The following is a 19,967-nucleotide window of genomic DNA, read 5'->3' on the forward strand; positions in this document are numbered from 1 at the left end:
ATGAAATCTTTTATCTTCCCAACTATATGTGATCTCTTTCACCTGCCTTACATTATAATTATGTACATCATTTTTAATCTCTACCAGCACATGATAAACTGAGTGGAAATGACTAATTTTTGCAAACTTTACTAAATGTGTTGAATTCATATCAGACTGGAATAACATGAACTGCCCTTATACACGTGAAAATATGCTGTATCCCTTAAGGCCAACATGTGAAAAAAAATAATTATATTAATAATCATTATCTTAATTAATATTTTAATGCTTACAGGAAAAAATTTGAAAAACTAAATACTATTTTTCAGGAAAAGCAATAAAAAACATAAATAAGGAAAATTTACACTATCTGTTGTTGTATTAAACCTTAAAACATTCATATAGAAGAAGGTAGCTGGGAATGTCTCAGAAAAATAAATTACAACAAAGTTCATACATAGTAAAAGATCATCTCCTTGGATTATCTGGGTCCTGATTTATCACAGAATAACAGTATTTCCATAACTTAGCTCTTACACTGAAATGAACAAAATGATCAAAAGGTGATATATACAACTACAAAAGGTGATATATACAACTACATTTATAACATCGCAATTGTTTTTAAAAATCACTAACTGCCCAAACACAAGTGAAAACCATCATAGCGTGTGTTAGCACTACAGATACATACATCACTGGGACTGTCCACTATAAACTGCACCATCATGACAACATAGCACAGATTGGGCCATGGTGACATAAGTAGTCATTCACAACCCAGATAATCACACCACCCACTACCCACCACGCACAGTGCGATATATATATAACACACTGTTTTTCAATTACAATGTCATGAACACTTCATAATCCTTTAACAATAATTCCTTTCACTGGAGGGTATTATGCTGAGTGAAGTAAGCCAGTTGGAGAAGGACAAACATTATATGTTCTCATTCATTTGGGGAATATAAATAATAGTGAAAGGGAATATAAGGGAAGGGGGAAGAAATGTGTGGGAAATATCAGAAAGGGAGACAGAACGTAAAGACTGCTAACTCTGGGAAATGAACTAGAGGGTGTTGGAAGGGGAGGAGGGCGGGGGGTGGGAGTGAATGGGTGACGGGCACTGGGGGTTATTCTGTATGTTAGTAAATTGAACACCAATAAAAAAAAAAAAAACAATAATTCCTTTCAAAAACTTTGTAGTTTACAGACTGAAATAAATGATCTACACTATTTTGAAAAGATCCTCAAGTTATCATAAAAGATAACGTTAGGGGATCCCTGGGTGGCGCAGCGGTTTAGCGCCTGCCTTTGGCCCAGGGCGCGATCCTGGAGACCCGGGATCGAATTCCACGTCGCGCTCCCGGTGCATGGAGCCTGCTTCTCCCTCTGCCTATGTCTCTGCCTCTCTCTCTCTTTCTCTCTGTGACTATCATAAATAAATAAAAATTAAAAAAAAAAAAAGATAACGTTAGCTAAAAACCACTGTCTAGCTGCAAGACAGTCTTTCTTTCTACACTGGCCGTGACTGTTCCTTCTAAACATACACACACCCTCCAAAGCAAGCACTCTGCTAGAAAAGAAACATACTACAAAGAAAAGCCTCCCAGAGGAGAAGTCACAGGACCTCCATTCCAGTCCTGGCTGGTCCCCTTTTTAGTCATCTGACCCAGAACTAAAGTTTTTCATCTGATTGCTATAAAATCAAATGGTACACTCTATGTAAAGGAGCTCTACTTTTGTGGGTTTTTTTTTATTTTTAATATACTAATGTAGGCATTCAAATAATTGTTAGTTGATACTAGAGTACTTGAAAACAGCTTGTTCTCAATTTTTTTAAGCAAATCTGTTCTTCGTAGGGTTCAGAAGGTCATTTCTAGTTCACAGTGAAACTATAACTGGATCAGTGCACTCAAAACTAAAATATTAAAATGAGATGGTGAGCAGCATGACTCTGTAAATGCCAAAAGGCCAAAATAATCAGAATCATAGGCAAGTATCCTAAACCAGGTAAATTTTGAGTCATATTTGGGAAAACAAAAAGCAAGGATTCTTGTGTTGCAACATAAAAATGTAGGATATGGAGCGCCTGGGTGGCTCAGTTGTTCAAGCATCTGATTCTTGATTTCAGTTCAGGTCATGATCTCAGGGTTGTGACATGAAGCCCAAACACATTTGACTCCACACTCAGTGGGGAGTTTGCTTTTCTCGCTCTCTCTCTCTGGCCATCCCCACACTTCTTTCTCTCTTTTAAATAAATATTTTTTTAAATGTATGGTAGAGTAAGATAATTAGTAGGTCTATCCTTTAAAATGTAAAATAGAGTAAGATGATTAGGTCTATAGCAGAAGGGCAAGATGAGGAGTACTTATAATCAAAAATAAAGTCAAAGATGGAAGAAGAATATCTGACAAGCTTAAATTTCATAACACATCTATTAGGAACTTAATATTCTTAAGCCAAAAAATGCGGTGCGGTGAAATGGTGTCTGAGAAAAATTATTCCAGTAGCTGTGTGGAAGATTAACTGATCAGAGATGAGTATGAGGAAAACCAGTTTAGAAGTGTTTATATTAACACAATTTAGGTTCTACAGTCAGGCGGTAACTAAGGTGAAGAGGGATAAATTTGATAGACACTGCAGAGAGTCAGTCATCCTTAGTGATAGGTTGAATTAAGGAGGTGGTAAGACTTGAAAATGATTTCAAGGACCACTGGTCATGGGTGGCCTACAGCATAACCACACCTGCGCAATGCTAAGAGTTCCTGCACTGGCTCTTCCAGACCGCATCTGAACTCGTTTAGTTCACCCTTCCTACAATGAGACACTGCTCAAGTTTAGATGGAAACACAAAACTACTACCACCAGAATAGCGCGGAAATATCCCATAACCCAAGGTTCCAGACTTCTTGATGGAGGAAGCCTACTCCTCTTAGCTCGGGAACTTCCTCTTCACCTATACAACCGGGCATCAGGGGAATTTCTTCTATGCCCCAAATTGCCTCTATACACCTGCAGTCGAAGCTCAATTCTATATGGATTTTTAGGTCACATGGACACAAAACACAGATGACACCATTGATAGGGGCATGTGTAACAATATAAGTCAGGCAAATTAGATCCTTAAAGGTTCATTCTAAACTGAAACAAAGCCAAGTTGATTACCTTTAAAAATTAAAACGGCCAAAAGCAATCTAGTGGGGTTATTTTTAATGTATCATAATGATAGACAAATTCTGTTCCAGAATGCACTGTGCTACATAATGATTCTGCAGTTTTGCTGGACCTTTTCTTATTTCTGCAGCTTTCAAAACACGCTGTTGGAAGAAGACATCAGACCAAAGTGTTTTATTTGTCTAAAAAGCGTATCATTATGCTATTTCCAATTCTATCAAGCACAAGTCATCAATAACAATGTGTATTTAATCAAGATCTTAGTGCCTACAGTGCCTTCTAAGGGGGACCCTGTATAAATTTCATACGGAAAAGGAACTCACGTTGCTCCAAGGGAGTCTATCTATGGATAAGAAGAATCTCTAGGGCTTAGTTTGAATTAGCTATACTAACGACATCCATTCTCCAAAAGCACTGATCCGTCCAAGCTCATTGAGAAAACATGTCTTTTTCATGGAGATCTGAAAGAGGTTCTAACACGTTACTGTTTACACACACTTTACTCGTACGAACAACAAGAACAAAAACAGTTATAAAATTTTTGCATTGCCTTAGTTTAAAAACAAACCAGCCTACCTCGCAAACGGATTAAACATTACCTAGGAAGGTCACCAAACTGTGATCTCGTGATAATTAGCTTTCCAGGCCACTGTCACTCGAAGCCTTCCATTTAGACTTTTCGGGGGGCAAAGAATGAAATGTTCTATTTCCTTGCTGGAATTAAGACTCTGCATGTCAGGAAATGAAGAAGGTCGGGCCGCCTGGGGCTTAAAGCCACAGGCTCGGGCGCTCCTCGCTGCCCTACACGGCGGGCAGAGGGAGCCAGGTGCAGCATCGCCTCCCTGCTCCGAGACGAGACCAAGTCCTCGCCTCCACGCCCAGAGCAGGTGCGAAACGGACACTCCGGGGTTTCGGCGACTGCAACCATCTTCCTGCACCGCAGACCCGGGGGCCGCCCTAGGAGAGGAACCTTCTAGTCCAGTCCCCCCCGGGGCCCGTTTGCTGAGGACGGACGGTGCGGTGGATTCCTAATCCTTCTCCCTGAAGGGTAATTTCCTACAGCAGCCGCAGGACTCGCAGTCCCACGCCCGCTTCCCCCTCCCCCGAAACAGGGCTGCAAAGGGGGCGCAGGTGGGGCCCGCCAACACCGCACAGCCTCCCCGGAGAGGCGTGGGCCGGGACAGCGGATCTCGGCCCCCGGTCCACCCCCCCCCCGAGCTCCCGGACGCCGCTCACCGTGAAGGGGACATCCCCGACGCTGCCCACGGAGTAGCAGTTGTCTCCAGGGTTGACAGCCCCGGTGAGGACCTGATGCAGATGCATCTCCGGAGCCCGGGCCGGCAGGGACCGCGCGAGAGGAGCGACGAGCCCCGCGCCGGACCGCGAGAGCGCCTCCCCCTCCGCCTCCCTCGGGACCCACCCCGCGGCGGCTCCGGCTTAACGCCTCGCCCCCCTCTCGCCGTCCCCCTTCCCCGTCCCTGCCATGGGAAGCTCGTCGACCGCTGCCGCCGCCCGGATCGCCGCTCGCTAGCGGAAATGCCCGGATGCTCCCACTGCCTGCTGCACCGGCGCACAACTGCGGGAGGAGCGCAAGGGTGCGTGTGAGGCGGGGGGGGCGGGGGGACGGGGTAGCGCGTGAGCCGGGAGCGTGCTGGAGAGGACGCTCCGCCCGAGGGAGAAGGGCGGTGCGCGCGCCCACCCTCGAGGGAAGCTACGGGAGACTGGGAGGGCAAACCCCTCCTCCAGCCGCTGAGCTCTTAGCTCAGTCCTGCTCCCCGCCCCGCGTTTGCGCGTGCGCGCGCAGTGGTTTCCAGGGCAATTGCGCGCGCCGCGTGGACCCTGTCCCGGGATTGCGCGCGCAGACGTGCGGGAGTTCCTCGGGGCCTCGGGGCTGCGGCCGGCGGGGGCGGGGCGGGGCCGGGCCCCGGCAGGGCCCTGGGGGTGCGCCTCGGTTCCCGCTGGCCGAGGGTTTGACCCACTCCCGAGGACACCGCGCGACGGTCAGGGCAGTGGACCTCAGGAGGACGCCAGTCACCGGGAAATTCCGTCTCGGAAGCTCTGAGATCCCCGTAGGGCCTCAGTACGCCAGGTATTTTATTTTACATAAACAATAAAGGCATCTTCCAACTATTTGGAGAAGCCGTACTCCCCTGACCGCAAATTATTTTGCTTCCACCTTTTGTCACGGATGTTCTAGATAGCGAAAGGAAGCCCTAGAGACAGGTGACTCCCCTAGACTCTTTTTCATGAGTGATGTCATGGATTCGCAGAATCGTCTCATTTTTCCAGACTGTACGCTGAACTTTCGGTGGGTTGGGATGCAAGACTCAGATCCCGGCTCCAGGTAAATCCATCACCAATTTTTGAACCTCTACTGCGTAGAAATCACTAGGGTAAGGGAATAGAAGGGATTCCAAGACCCAACTGTCTAAAAAACCAGGCAGGACGCCAAAAGTGTGATTGAGACTTCAGATGGGCAAGAAACTGCATTCAAATGGGGGAAATGGCAGGAGCTAAGGCTTCAAGGTATAAAATGACAGAATGCGTTAGGGAACAAAGATTAATGTTTGGAGCAAATGCTACATAGAGTAGGGAAAGGAAAAGATGCTTAGCAAGATAAAGGTATCCAAGAGGTAGCCTGTGGCCTGCCTGAACAAGGAGAGTCTTGACTGTTCCTGAAGAAGTTTAGATTTCATCCTGCATGCAGTGGGGACTCCATCAAATGTTTCTGAGCAGAAACGTCTACAATCAGAGCTGCTTCAGGAAGATGACTTTGTACCACTGTGAAAGGTAATTAGAAGAATGGGGAAGATAGGAGGCACAGGCCTGCCAGAGATTGGTAGTATGTTCCTGGAAGAGAGAAGGAGTCCAAGATTAATTTCCAAAGACCTAGGACATTTTCATTTTTGTTTAGTGCTATAACCTCCCCCAAGTCACCCAGGCTAGAAACCACAGAGCTACTTTTGGCTCCTTCCTCTCCTGCCCAAATCTAAGAGTCACTTATCAAGGTCCCTCATTCATGACCCTGAGCATTCCCCCATGCTATTTACTTTCATTCCAGACCTCACCATTCTCATTTAATTGCCGTAATGGCTTCCTAACTAGTTTGACTGCCTTCCATCTCTGCTCTCTGGCACACTGCAGTTGGAGAAATCTTTTTTAAGGAAAAAATTCCCCCACTTATAATCCCCTCTCCTTGGAGGTTGAAGTCTAAACTCCTTAGTTTGGCAGACAGACCCATGCATGACTTCTGTGGAGTCCTCTGTTTTATCTCAGAATGTTCCCCCCACACCCCCTATTCTCCAGCCTCACTGAGCTATTCGCCATTTCCAGAGCGTACTATATTGTTTTATGCTTCCTTGTCTTGGTTCATGCTCTCTGCTCTCTCTGGAATGCCCTTCCTCCTCTTATTGACCTGGTAAACCACAATTTAGTTTAAAAATCACCTATTCAATAAAGCCTTCCTTATCCACCCCCAAATACCTCAAGGCTTCTTCCTCTTGAAACACACATATCACTTACTGTTTTGTGTCTGTTTCTTCCTCTAGAGTCTTAGATATTTTATGTCAGGATCACAGTCTTATTTTCTCTGTTTTGCAGCACCTGAATCATAGCACAGTTGGCCCGTGAACAATGCAGGGGTTAGGGAAGTCAACCCCCAGTGCAGTAAAAAATCCCTGTATTACTTTTGACTCTCCCAAAACTTAACTACTAATAGCGTACTGCTGACAGGAAGCCTTACAGATAATAAAAAACAGTCAATTAACATATATTTTGTATGTTATATGTATTACAATAAAGTAAGCTAGAAAAAAGGAGGTTAAACTCATAAGCAAGAGAAAACACATTTACAGTATTGAACTGTATTTATCAAAAAAAAGTCCATGTATAAGTGGACCTGTACACTTCAAACCCATGTTGATTAAGGGTCAACTGTACTTTATTCACTGAAATACAAGGTTTGAATGTGAATAAAAGCATCCAATCTTGCAAGAAAAATTTATGGCGGAAATAAATACCTTTCATTATACATGTATATATTTGTGAAAGTACTTAAAAGATTTTACAGTGGTTTTGTGGAGGGAAGTATTACATGCTCATGTTAATATAGTATACAATGTACAGTACATTAAGTTCTAGGAAATCACAGGTTTTGTATATTTATATATTATAATCACAAATAAAGGTACTAAGTCATATAGCTAAAAAAAATAGTGAAAACATAACAGACAACAAAACACACAAAAAAATATTCGGTAAATGGAGCCCCACCTTTATGTGAAGTATCGTGAAGGCAAATATTGGTGCTACATCTTGGTACTAGCAACAGAAAAGCATGCCACATATCAAATTTTTGAGAATTCTTATATATGTATAGCACATATCAGTAAAAATTGGTATAAAGCAATCAAGGTTAAATACAACAAATTTAAATAAATTTCTTTTATAAGATATTTAGTACATGTGGACAAACAATACATGTAGACAACATTTCAGTAAAAACTGGAAACATGCAGCAAAATAATAAATTTGAAAAAATTTCAACATCATGCTCATACTTAAAGGCAAATATCTTACTAAACAATAATACATATTGAAAAACAGAAAAAAAATGGTATATGTGTTATAGAAGCTAGTATTTTAGTGAATAATAGCTGCATAACAAGAAATGAACTTGTTGGCCCAGGGTGTGATCCTGGAGATCCAGGATCAAGTCCCACGTCAGGCTCCCTGCATGGAGCCTGCTTCTCTCTCTGTGTCTCTGCCTCTCTCTCTCTCTGTCTCTCATGAATAAATAAATAAAATCTTAAAAAAATAAAAATATAAATATTTTCCAAGCTTTAAAACCATTGCTACTTCTGGATTCTAGATGAATCTCTTAATCTTCAACCTTCACGACATTAGAAACTAAGTAAAGACCATCATCAAACAATAAATTATACTCCTATTATCAAGGCTTTATTAACTCGCTATTATTTAAAGCATTTCACAATTGGCTCTTGTCTTACAGCATTCCATGAAGTTTTGACTCATTCCACAGTTGTAAAATTGTAAGCCTCTTCCTTCTTCCATTTGGTCTCAACTCAAAATCTGGAGCCTGCATCTACTTGTTCCTCTCTTCCCTCCTGAATTATTTATATAACTTTAAAAAATTTTTATTTATCTAGTTGAGAGAGACAGACAGAACACTAGCAGAGTGGAGAGGCAGAGGGAGAGAAGCAAACTCCCCTCCAAGCAGGGAACCTAACATGGGCCTTGATCACAGGTCCCCAAGATCATGACCTGAGCAAAAAGCAGACACTTGACTGACTGAGCCACCCAGGAGCCCCATTTGTTTTGGTGGTGGTGGTGGTGGTGGTGGTTGTTGTTGTTGTTGTTGTTGTTGTTGTTTAAGATTTATTTATTTGAGAGAAAGAGCAGGTGTGCACAAGCAGGGAGGAGGTGAGAGGGAGAGAGAGAATGTCAAGCCAACTCTGCACTGAACATGGAACCCAATGCAGGGCTCAATCCCAGGATTCTAAGATCATGACCTGAGCCAAAATCCAGAGTCAGATGCTTTAACTCAACTGAGCCACCCAGGTGCCCCTAAAAGACTTCTTGATAGCAAAATCTAAGTGTGCAATTGGCTAGTTAAGTCTCTTGCAATTACAGCCTAGTCTTTTGTTATCCAAAGTGACCAACCAAATCTCCTTCCAGGCTAATAAGTTTCCTTAGTAGCCCACCCACCCCATTTTAATTATCCATAATTCATTTCTTCCTCACTTACCCTATCTTCTGTGTAGACCTAAAAATAAAGTGGAGACTTTTTCTTCTGATTTGGAAGTGACCTTCTTTTAAAAAATAGAAAGGTGGGATCCCTGGGTGGCGCAGCGGTTTGGCGCCTGCCTTTGGCCCAGGGCGCGATCCTGGAGACCCGGGATCGAATCACACGTCGGGCTTCCGGTGCATGGAGCCTGCTTCTCCCTCTGCCTGTGTCTCTGCCTCTCTCTCTCTCTCTCACTGTGTGCCTATCATAAATAAATTAAAAAAAAATTAAAAAAAAAATAGAAAGGTAACAGTTTTGTGTCACTAACAGAACATGCCAATACAACTGTAAAGTATAATTTTTATAATTTTACTTTATAATACTTTAATTTTATAATTTTTCATGTCCACAAGTTTTAATGTAACAAATGTTGAACCTTTGGGGTTGGGTTTAATGGAACATGGATGTCAGAGGGACTTAGTTTCCCAGCAGTAATTACACACTCATGTGTACTATTTGTCTATTACTGTATAACAAATTACTTCCAAACTTAGTGGCTAACTTCAACAATAGACACACCATTTCTGTGCATCAAGAATTCAGTAGTGACTTCATTGGGAGGTTCTAATTCAGAGTCTCTCAAAATGTCAGCTAGGCACTAAAAAGAAGCTAGACACAAAAGATGATATATTACATGATTCCATTTAGATTAAGTTTTCTGAAAAGGCAAATATGTAGACACAGAAAATACATAGTGAATGCCTGGGGCTGGTAGTGGAAAGGGAAGTAACTGCTAATGGGCATGGCATTTCTTTTGGCATGATGAAAATATTCTAAATTTAGATCATGGTCATAACCGCACAAGTCTGTAAATTTACTAGAAATCATTGAATTGTACACTTAAAATCACTGAATTTTATGGTAAATAAACGGTAATTTTAATAAACCTCTTTTAAAGGAGTGTCAGCCAGAGCTACAGTCACCTGGAGGCTTGACTGAGACTAGAAGACCTTTTTCCAAGATGACACACTGTCATGGCTGGTAAGGTGATCCTAGTGGCTAGTTGGAACCCCCAGTTCCTCACTATGAGGTCCTCTCCATAGAGCTGCATGAGTGTACTCAAGACATACCAGCTTCCCCAAGAGTAAGTGATCAAGGGAGAGATCAAGCTGGACACTGCAATATCTTCATAACCCAACCTCAGAATTCACACACCACTACTTCCACCATATTTTACTGGATACACAGGTTAGCCATAATTTAGGGAGCATATTTCCCAAGAGAATGAGTACCAGGAAATGAGAATCACTGGGGGCCTTCTTGGAGGGTAACTGCCATACCACAGAACTCAAGGATTTTATCTTCATGCGTCAAGGGGCATCATTTTTGTCATTCTCATTCTTACCTACAAAGGTAACTGGAATCTCTACTCATAAATCTGGAGTGCCGTAATGCTCTTTGATATATCTGTTATCAGTTTTTTAATGGTAAACTGTGTGTTTTAAATATTGAATTTTCCAAGTGAGTATGTTTGTTTCAGGAATCTAATACCCATGTTTTTATTTACTCATGTTTTATTTTTTAGGTTCCACATGAGTAAGATCATGTGGTATAAGTCTGATTCTGCTTTCTATTTCTAATATCCATGTCTAAATGTTCCCTCTAGTTCTGGAGACCCCTACAGGTGTCTTACAGATATCTAACACTTTAAGCTGCTGTTTTCTTCAGTTGTTAGTAATGAACACTCTGACTCCTTATTACCAGTTCATTTTGTAGTCTGTTATACTAAACTTGAAATGGATGTGATAGCAAGCCTTCATTTTATTTATTTATTTATTTATTTATTTATTTATTTATTTATTTATTTATGAGAGAGTGTGCAGAGGGGAGGGGTAGAGAGACAGGGAGAGAGAGAATCTCAAGCAGACTCCCTGCTGAGTGCAGAGCCCTAAATGGGGCTCCATCTCACAACCCATAAGACCATGACCTGAGCTGAAACCAAGAGTTGGATGCTTAACTGACTGAACCACTCAAGCACCCTTGCCTTCATTGCTTTTGAGTCGTATGCTATAGTGGTAATGTATTTTAATCTAAAATACCAAGGGAATGATCCTATTTCAGTTACCTATTGCTATGTAACAAACTACCCTAAGACTTTGGCTTAAAACAACAATTTATTATTTCTTATGCTCTGTGCATTGGATAAAGAGTTCTGTTGGTTTCACTTGGGCTCACTCATATGGTTGCATTCAGCTGGAGGGGTCACTGGGGTAGAAGGTACAAGATGGCATAATGGCTGGCAATTGATGCTAGTTGTTAGCTGGGGTGCCTTACTTTCCCTCCACGTGGCCTCTCATCATTCCTAAGCTAGACAGACTTCCATACCAGCCTCAGGCCCAGTGTCAAAGGTAATACGCAGAATTATTTCCACTGTGTTTCTTGGTCAAAACAAGTCACAGGGTCATCACGATTCAAGAGAGAGGGAAATAAATTCCATCTTTCGATGGGAGGAGCAGAAAAGTCATATTGCAGAAGGATATAGGAAGAATTATTGTAGCCATCTGTGCAAACCCTCTTTATCACAGACCCAAACTCTACCTCTGGTCATCTCCATGGCCACCGACTTACTATTTTTGCTTTGTTTGAGTTAAGAATGTACTTATAGGGGACACCTGGGTGGCTCAGTGGTTGAGCATCTGCCTTTGGCTTAGGGCGTGATCCCAGAGTCCCAGAGGATCAGTGCCTGAGTCCCTGCATCGGGTTCCCCACAGGGAACCTGCTTCTCCTTCTACCTGTGTCTCTACCCCTCTTTCTGTGTCTTTCATGAATAAATAAATAAAATCTTAAAAAAAAAAAAAGAATGCACTTATAGGATGAAAATGTTTACATATTTATTATGATGCTTGCAGTGTTGTGATTTATAAGAAATATGTATTTGGTCACTCAGAAATATATATTTGGTCTTCATCTGCAGTTCCTGGTCACAGGAACTCCCCAACCCTTGGAATTTCCTATGTATTGAGAGGGGTCGAAGTGTCTTTTGTCATGTTGAGGAGGTGACTTTTGGACCCCACCTAAGGCTGGGGGCTGATAGCCTGGGAAGCCAAGCCTGTGATTAGAGGGTTAGAACTTTCAGCCCTACCTCTCCCCATACCACACCTCCAAGGAGGGGGGAGGGGCTTGGGATTGAATGAGCCTATGGCCAATGACTTAGTCAATCATGACTATTAATGAAGCTTCTGTGAAAAACTCAAGAAGGTAGCTTACTGGTTCTTTTTTTGAGAACTCCCATGCTTGGGGAAGCAGAACATTTCTGCGTACCAACAAGCTGAGCCTCAGGCTCCCAGAACACAGATTCTCTCTTGTCTGTGACCTTGCCCTATGTATCTCATCTGTTGATTTGTATCTTTTGTCATATCCTTTAATAAACTGGTAAATGTAAATGTTTCTCTGAATTCTGTTGAGTCCCTCTAACAAATTAATCTGACCTAAGGAGAAGGTCACTGGAACCTTTCATCAGTAGCCAGTTGGTTCAGAAGCACAGGTAACAGCCCGGGGCTTGCAACTGGCATCTGAAGTGGGGAGTGAAGGACAGTCTTTCAGGATAACCCTTAACCTGTAGAATCATCTGATACTATCTCTGGGTAGATAGTGTCAGAATTGAGTTGAATTCTTGGACACCCTGCTGGTGTCTGAGAATTGCTTGATTTTGGCAGGGTGGGGCATTGGAATTGAGTCCAGGAACTCTAAAAGAATGTCCTCTGCTGGAGGCAGCATCAAATTACTGTCTTCCTGGTGACTACCACTCAGAATCTTTGCTATGTAACTCACACCTTAGGCTTTTTAGCTTTTTGTCTCTAATATGGATACACTGAACACAGAGCAATTTTTAGACACTTTTTGTGAGGAAGCAGAGATTAATCCTTATGAATCTTATAAGCAGGTAAATAAGGAAAATTTTGATCTAGTTGGATTCTTTTGTTGCTAGGATCAGAGAAGACTGATCATCTTAGAGGAATTGTAGCAAATGGCTTCTATCTTTGCACTATTTATGATTGTACTGTGAAAAGTAAGATGCTCTACAAATATTACTGATTTTCTTAAATATCAATGTTTAGTGGTTTCATAAACATTTAAATGAGAGCTTGAGAGGGAACTTTTTTTTCAAAATATTTTGTCACTCTAAATAATTATTATGCAATGTAGACTAGATATGACATGAGCTAACCTACCTGCTTATCTTTCCAACTTCATCTTTTAGTATTCCTGACCTTTAAACATACACTGCAACCACACTGAAGTGCTACTCACTCCTCTAATCTTTCAGCTTCTGGAAAGTTGCTACTTCCCCTATGTAGGATTTCCCTTACCACCATCAGCACCACCGACCACCACCATGCCCTTTGCCTGACTAATTTCTACTCTTCCTTAAAAGTTCAGTTCAGAAGCCCATATCTCTAGAGAGCTTTGCCCAGTGTGAATTAGATCCCCTGTTATGCATTCTTACAGGTGTTTCCTTCCCTTATCTGTCCAGAGGGCAGGGACTGTGTCTTGATGACAGTTGATTTTCTTCTTCCTTGCCTGCTCTTTCCTCATTAGAATCTCCAGTTTTTAGCTGGGAAACCGATTCCTGGGATAAAGACTACATTTCCCAGCCTATGTGTTGCTATTCATTCATGTTACTAAGTTCTCTCTCTCGCTTTTTTTTTTTTATTTAATTTTATTTATTTATTCATGAGAGACACACAGAGAGAGGCAGAGATATAGGCAGAAGGAGAAGCAGGCTTCCTTGGGGAAGCCCAATGTGGGACTCAAGCCCAGGACCTGAGATCATGACCTGAGCCAAAGGCAGATGCTCAACCACTGAGCAACCCAGGTGTCCCATGTTGCTAACTTCTGACAAATAAGATATTAGCTGAAGATGAAATATATAGCAGTATCTGGAAATTTTTTTTAAAAGATAGCTATCATAGTCTTTATGTCTCATCCTTCCTTTATCATATTTCTCTAAAATATAGATATGATGGCAGGAGCAACATCTTGGAACATGAGAATGAGGCTCATTCCTAGGGATGGCATAGTAGAAAGTTGGAAGTAAGCTTTCCACTGAGTCCCAGACATTCATGGAGTCCCCTTATCAGCCATGAGCTTCTACATCTAGATTTTTTTTTTCTACATCTAGATTTTTACATGAAAGATAAACTTCTGTCTTGTTTAAGGCACTACTTTTTTGTGTCTCTGTTAGAATTATTCCTAATCCTAATTCATTTTTAGCTTTCTTTCTTTTTAATTCTAAAGCCTGGCAAAGTGCCTGGAACATGGTAGGAACTCAAGAAATGTTTATTAAGCCAAGTAGTTATTAACTGTACTAGGGGTACATTATGTAAATTGAATTAGTAAAAATCACAAATTTTTTTTAGTTTGTATTTATTTATGATAGTCACACACACAGAGAGAGAGAGAGAGAAAGAGAGAGGGGCAGAGACACAGGCAGAGGGAGAAGCAGGCTCCATGCACCGAGAGCCTGACATGGGATTCGATCCCGGGTCTCCAGGATCGCACCCTGGGCCAAAGGCAGGCGCTAAACCACTGCGCCACCCAGGGATCCCAAATCACAAATATTTTAAAACTCACATAGCTTCCCAAGGCCTCAGAAAACAAAATACTTCATCTTCTGGGGAGTGGCAGATGGTGGTTATTGGGAAAGAAGGCTAGTGGCATTAAGATAAGGGGTAAGAACTAAACAATACTTGGAATTAGTTATTGAAGCTAGGTATGGCCTACCAAGTAATAAACAGACCACTCAATGGCTCTGGAGAAATGAATTAGTCTTGTTGGCATGGTGTTTGAGAAAAATAAAACTTTAAATAGGGAGTAATAAATTAATCTCACCCTAGACTTACAGAATAAAATGAACTTAGTATTCTTACTGGTTAGAGACCAGGCACTGTGGTATTGAGATCACCAAGTACAGTACAATACTCTTAGGCATGGCTAAGATGACCAAAAGACTGGACCCCCCTAACTCCATACCCCTAAAGAGAGGTGAGAGAGGACAGGAATCAACATTTCCTCATAGTGTCCCCTCTGTAAGAAAAAATTCATATCTGGAGGCAGAAATGAGAAAACTCAGGAGGGTCTGACTCCAGAGGTGTTGGTAGTGATGGCATGTATGTACGTGTGTGGGTGTGCTGACATGCATTAGTTGTTAACAAAATAACTGAAGTTCTAACTTGATTCTCCTTTCAATCTCGTTCTAAATGTTGCAAGCACATTTGTATAGGCATATTCCTGTGACTACAGAAGCAAGATTATAAAAAAATATTCAGGACATATTAAGGTTTTATATTTTTTAAAAACAGATTGTCAAAAGAAATCACTGTCTATTGATGGATGAATGGATAAAGTGGTATGTGTATATATATATATATATATATATATATATATATATATATTATAAAAATTACTCAGCCATAATGAAAAATGAAGTACTGATACATGCTATATAGCATGAGTGAACCTCAAAGTATGCTCAATGAGAGAAGCCGGACACAAAGGTTGCATATTGTATGATTCCATTTATACAAAATATCCAGGATATGTAAATTCATAGAGACAAAACAGATGAGTGATGGCCAGGAGCATGGGAATGGAAGAAATGGGTAGTAAATGTTTAATGGGTACTAGGTCTCCTTATGTGGTGATGAAAATGTTTTTTTAACTATATGCCCTTGACTTGTTCATTTTTAATTGTTCACATGTTATATGAATTTCACTTCAATTAAAAAAAAAAAGAAACAGCCATATTTTGTAAATTAAAAACAAACTAGTACAAAGAAAAAATCTGGAAAGTATTTTAACAGGTCCTGTGTCCAGTTGGTAGAATTATGAACAAGTTTAATTTTAATCTTTTTGTACATTTGTTTCCAATTTTTCCACAATGGACATATATACATTGCTTTTAAATTGAGAAAACATATAATGATTTAAAACTTTTCCTTTTGTAAGATTTTATTTGAGAGATAGAGATAGTGAGAAAGAGCATGAGTAGGATCAGAGGGGGAGAGAGAAGCTGACTACCCTCTGAGGAGGAAGCCCAGTGAGGGACTCAATCCCAAGACCATGACCTGAACTAAAGGCAGACGCTTAACTGACTGAGCCACCCAGATGCCCCTGATTTTAAGTTTTCAAACAAAGGGTGGCCTTTCAAGTCTATGAAGAGGTTAAATTAAGAAACTAGGAAACCATGATTAGTATGTAATCTATGTCAGTTTTCCTATTGCAGAATTAGATTTTAAATGAGAATATAAGAGATTGAAGGAATATATTTTACTCTTTTTAAAATGTAATCATTTGCACACACTTATATACAGAATTTCAAATATGAATACAAATGCCATGTCTAAATTTGTTTTAAAATTTCAGTGAATACTATACCCTGAATAAGTCTACACAGAATATGTGTTGGGATACCTAAAGGAGTCAAATCCCTACTGGGCCTTTGATCTGGGAGCCAGTGATGACTTCCATAGCCTTACAACAGCAACAGGAGGCCTAACTCTGAAATGTCACCATCTCTGAAAAGTGATTGAGGAGACAGTGGTAGTTCTAAAGCTCATACTTCTTAAGCAGTGGGGGCCAGAGACAGACTCACCGTATCTACAGTTGCTTTGGCCTGTCAATTTTTCTTTGCTCACTTCCCTCTCCCCACCACAACCAGATATCAATTCAACATTGTCTTCAAACCCCAACTCAAAAATCACCTCCTGGGTAAAATCTTCTCTCCCCAGTGATATCAAATAAATTGATCCCACCTTATGATCCCACAAATCTTAGGGTCTCCGTTACAGGATTTATCACATTATTTCTATTAAACTACACTTTTTGAAAAGTTAAAAAGCTCTACTTCCATGCAAATATAAAATGAAATCGTGCCAAATATCTCATTCAACTCATTAATGAGGAAAGTGGTAAGATGTTAAAATTAGTTCAAATGGGAATTTGACTTACAGAATTTATATTCTCTAATGTTTATTTGCATTGCTATGACCATGAATTATTTGTAAACTATCAATACTGTAAAATTTAACTTCTACTCTCACAGTTTTAAAATAGTCTCAGTTGAGATGTGACTCTTAATCTCCAGGTTGTAAATTTGAGCCCCACATTAGGTGGAGAGATTACTTAAAAATAAAATCTTAAAAAAAAAAGCCTCATCAATAGCAAATCAATCAAATAGAATCCAATAATCCCTAAAATTCCCTCAGGCAAAGCCTAACACTTCACCGAAGGGACATCCAATCATTTCTTTTGCTCATTTCCAAATGTTGGATAATATTTTCTTAGCTATCTATTTCTGCTAGAATATGAGCTCAAAGCCACATATTCAGAAACTGGTTTAACACTGAGGTCCTTCAGCGGCGCCTGTTGGCTCAGTTGGTAGATTATGCAACTCTTGATCTCAGGGTTGTGAATTTGAGTCCCATGTTGGGTATAGAAATCACATAAAAACAAAATCCTAAAAAAAAAAAAGACAAAAACTGAGCTCCTTCATACCAGGTACACATACATACAAAGGTAGAGGATACAAACATACAAAGGTAGAAAAATAGGTTTTCTGATCGCAAGGACATATTTGGTATAGATTAAAGGTATAGAAACAAATAATTTACATATGCTATATAAGAGCTGTGACTTAGGGAGATTAACCTGTGGCACTTACATAATGGAACAGTGAATGAACCGGGAGAGAGAGAACAATTAAGATAATTCTTAGGAAAGAAGTGATCCCACACGTACCCTTATGGCTAAACCCATTCATGACTTACTAAGAATGCAGTTCAACCACACACACATTCACAAAATTTTGAATGCCACTTACTGTTGGTATGTCAGGAACAGGAAGACTAAATTATGCTACAAAGAAGAGAAAATAACATTGATAGATATTTACTGAGCACATTACCCTTCATGCTACCAAACACCTGGTTACCTAGATACTTTTATAGATACCTTCTTATAAATGAGGAAACAGAAGGATATTGAGGTCATACAATGCTAAATCTTGCCCTCTAGGAGCTGAGAGTCTAATGAAGTAGGAAAAACACAAAAATCTCAGTCATATACAATGCAATAATGGTGTTGAGAACTACAGAGTAATGACTGATTCTACCACAAATAAAAGACATTTTGGGATGCCAATCAAAATCATGCCCCTTTCTTTGAAATTGCCTCCACTTGCCTTCCAATCTAAAAAGGGAACCCTAAGCATGTTTGTCCCATCTGACCCCCACAAAGGTTTGCATAATCTGATTAGATCAGGGCTATACAACTATTCAAATAAGAACCAACATATAGGCCAGCTGAACCAATCCTTTTTTGAGCTGGGAATATGACATTAGGACACAGAGACTGTGAGATGATTCAGGATGAGTGTAGGACTTGAAATGCCTTGTAGATTGGACTGATGTAAATGCAAGAAAGACCAAACTATGGAGCAGAGGAGAACCCTACATAAGCAGAAAAGGCTGGGCAGCAGAGAGAAGCAGGAAACAATGTAGAGCACAAACAGTAGCAGAGATCAGAGGCCATGAGTACTGGAGGTAGCAGGTTCTGGCATTTCCAGGCAGAAATCTGTATGACCCAATTGCCTTTCTTTTCTAGATGTCTGTGAGATGCTTCTGTATCTTTTTTTTTTTTTAAGATTTTATTTATTTGAGAGAGAGAGAGAAAGAGAGAGAATCCTCAAGCAGACTCCCCGCTGAGTGCAGAGCCCAACAGTCCCACAACCTCAAGACTCTGACCCACGCTGAAACCAAGGGTTGGAAGCTCAACTGACTGAGCCACCCTGGTACCCCATCTGCTGTATCTTTTAGAAACCTTCTCCTTGCCCTTGTGTTTTACTAAATCAGTTGTAATTTGTCAGATTCTTGGAGTATCCACCAGACAAAGAAGTGTGAAGGGTGTATACAAAAACAGAAGCAACAAGGTACATGTTATACTCCCAGAAGGCCAGTTATCTCCTAGAGACTGATGGTCAGGTTATATTGTTATGTCCATAAGTTTCCAGACTGACGTTCCGCACAAGTAGCATTTGTTCACTTGCATCGTCTCCTTCTTCTCAAGCCTTCTCCCTGTCTGCCTCTCACCTAAAGGTTTCTTTACCCACTACAGTGTGAGTGTGCTTCTGCACACCTATACTCCTTATTCCAAGCTGGCTGAATGACTTTAGCACTGATGTTAGTTGAAAGCATGAGTACCAAGTCCAAGAGAAAAAGGAGAGAGAGAACGAGAGAGAGGAAAGAAAGAAAAAAGAGAAATATAAATAAAGTAAATGGGTCAAAATTTCCTAAAACTCGATCTTATTCAGACTTCAACTCTACTGAATCACTTTTTAACTCAGATTTATCAATGTCAAGTCTTTCTCCACCATTATCATTCTCTGAGTGATCACAAGCATTAATGCTACAGAATTCCAAAAGAATGTTTCATTACTGTCTCTGGAATTTTCTCCAAGCTTCTGACATCATTCTAAGGAATTGACATACATGCATAGGTGATGACAACTCTGTCATGATAGTTGCCCAAGCAATGATGGCAAGAGGAACCTAGGGCTAGTTCCTTAATGTCTTCCCATTGATTGATGCTGTCCTAATTGTAGAAGCAGCTGGAAAGCCTTTTAAAATCTAACATGTAAGTACTACTCCTAGAGATTCTGATTATTAAGGAGGCTGATACAGGGTTCTCTTGATGTTTCTCCTGAACAAAATCCCAGGTGGGAAGCAATATAACACATAGACTAGTGAAACATGCAAGATTCAAATCCTAGATCTACCACATGCTAATTATGTGATTTCAGCACATTAACCATGCCATACTCTAGTGTTCTAATCTGTAAAATGGGGGTGACAGGAGCACCTATCTCTTCTTGTTGTAAGAATTAAATAAACACATATAAAATACCTAGGACACTGCAGAGACAGAATAAGTGCTATGTAAGTGTTTCAGATCAAATTTAATGGTAATAATAATTATTAAATTTCACCTAACGTGAAAC

At 40.7% G+C, this 19,967-nt stretch overlaps 2 protein-coding genes and 1 long non-coding RNA gene across 4 annotated transcripts in view; 1 reads left to right on the forward strand and 2 right to left on the reverse strand.

The window, feature by feature from the left end:
- DMXL2 (Dmx like 2) overlaps positions 1-4,863 on the reverse strand; it is a 152,932-nt gene extending 148,069 nt beyond the window's left edge. The window contains 1 exon segment of the mRNA XM_035708792.2: positions 4,402-4,863. Coding sequence (XP_035564685.1) covers positions 4,402-4,488 — 87 coding nt within the window. The 5' untranslated portion in view covers positions 4,489-4,863.
- Positions 4,864-5,095: 232 nt separating this feature from the next.
- Positions 5,096-19,967, forward strand: part of SCG3 (secretogranin III) — a 97,865-nt gene continuing 82,993 nt past the window's right edge. Inside the window, exons 1-3 of one of the 2 annotated variants that reach the window (XM_049104228.1) lie at positions 5,096-5,254; positions 5,455-5,509; positions 9,870-9,952. In XM_049104228.1, the coding sequence (XP_048960185.1) occupies positions 9,933-9,952 (20 nt within the window). In that variant the 5' untranslated portion in view covers positions 5,096-5,254; positions 5,455-5,509; positions 9,870-9,932. The remainder of the gene's footprint in view (positions 5,255-5,454; positions 5,510-9,869; positions 9,953-19,967) is intronic. The other variant, XM_035708795.2, reaches the window with a different exon arrangement.
- LOC118352885 (uncharacterized) lies at positions 5,631-7,593 on the reverse strand. Its single transcript, XR_004810786.2, has 3 exons — positions 7,438-7,593; positions 6,688-6,768; positions 5,631-6,015 (listed from the first exon to the last, which is right to left on the reverse strand). It is a non-coding gene; the product is annotated as an uncharacterized LOC118352885 (long non-coding RNA).

Source organism: Canis lupus, chromosome 30, assembly GCF_003254725.2.
Source record: "Canis lupus dingo isolate Sandy chromosome 30, ASM325472v2, whole genome shotgun sequence".
Taxonomy (NCBI): domain Eukaryota; kingdom Metazoa; phylum Chordata; class Mammalia; order Carnivora; family Canidae; genus Canis; species Canis lupus.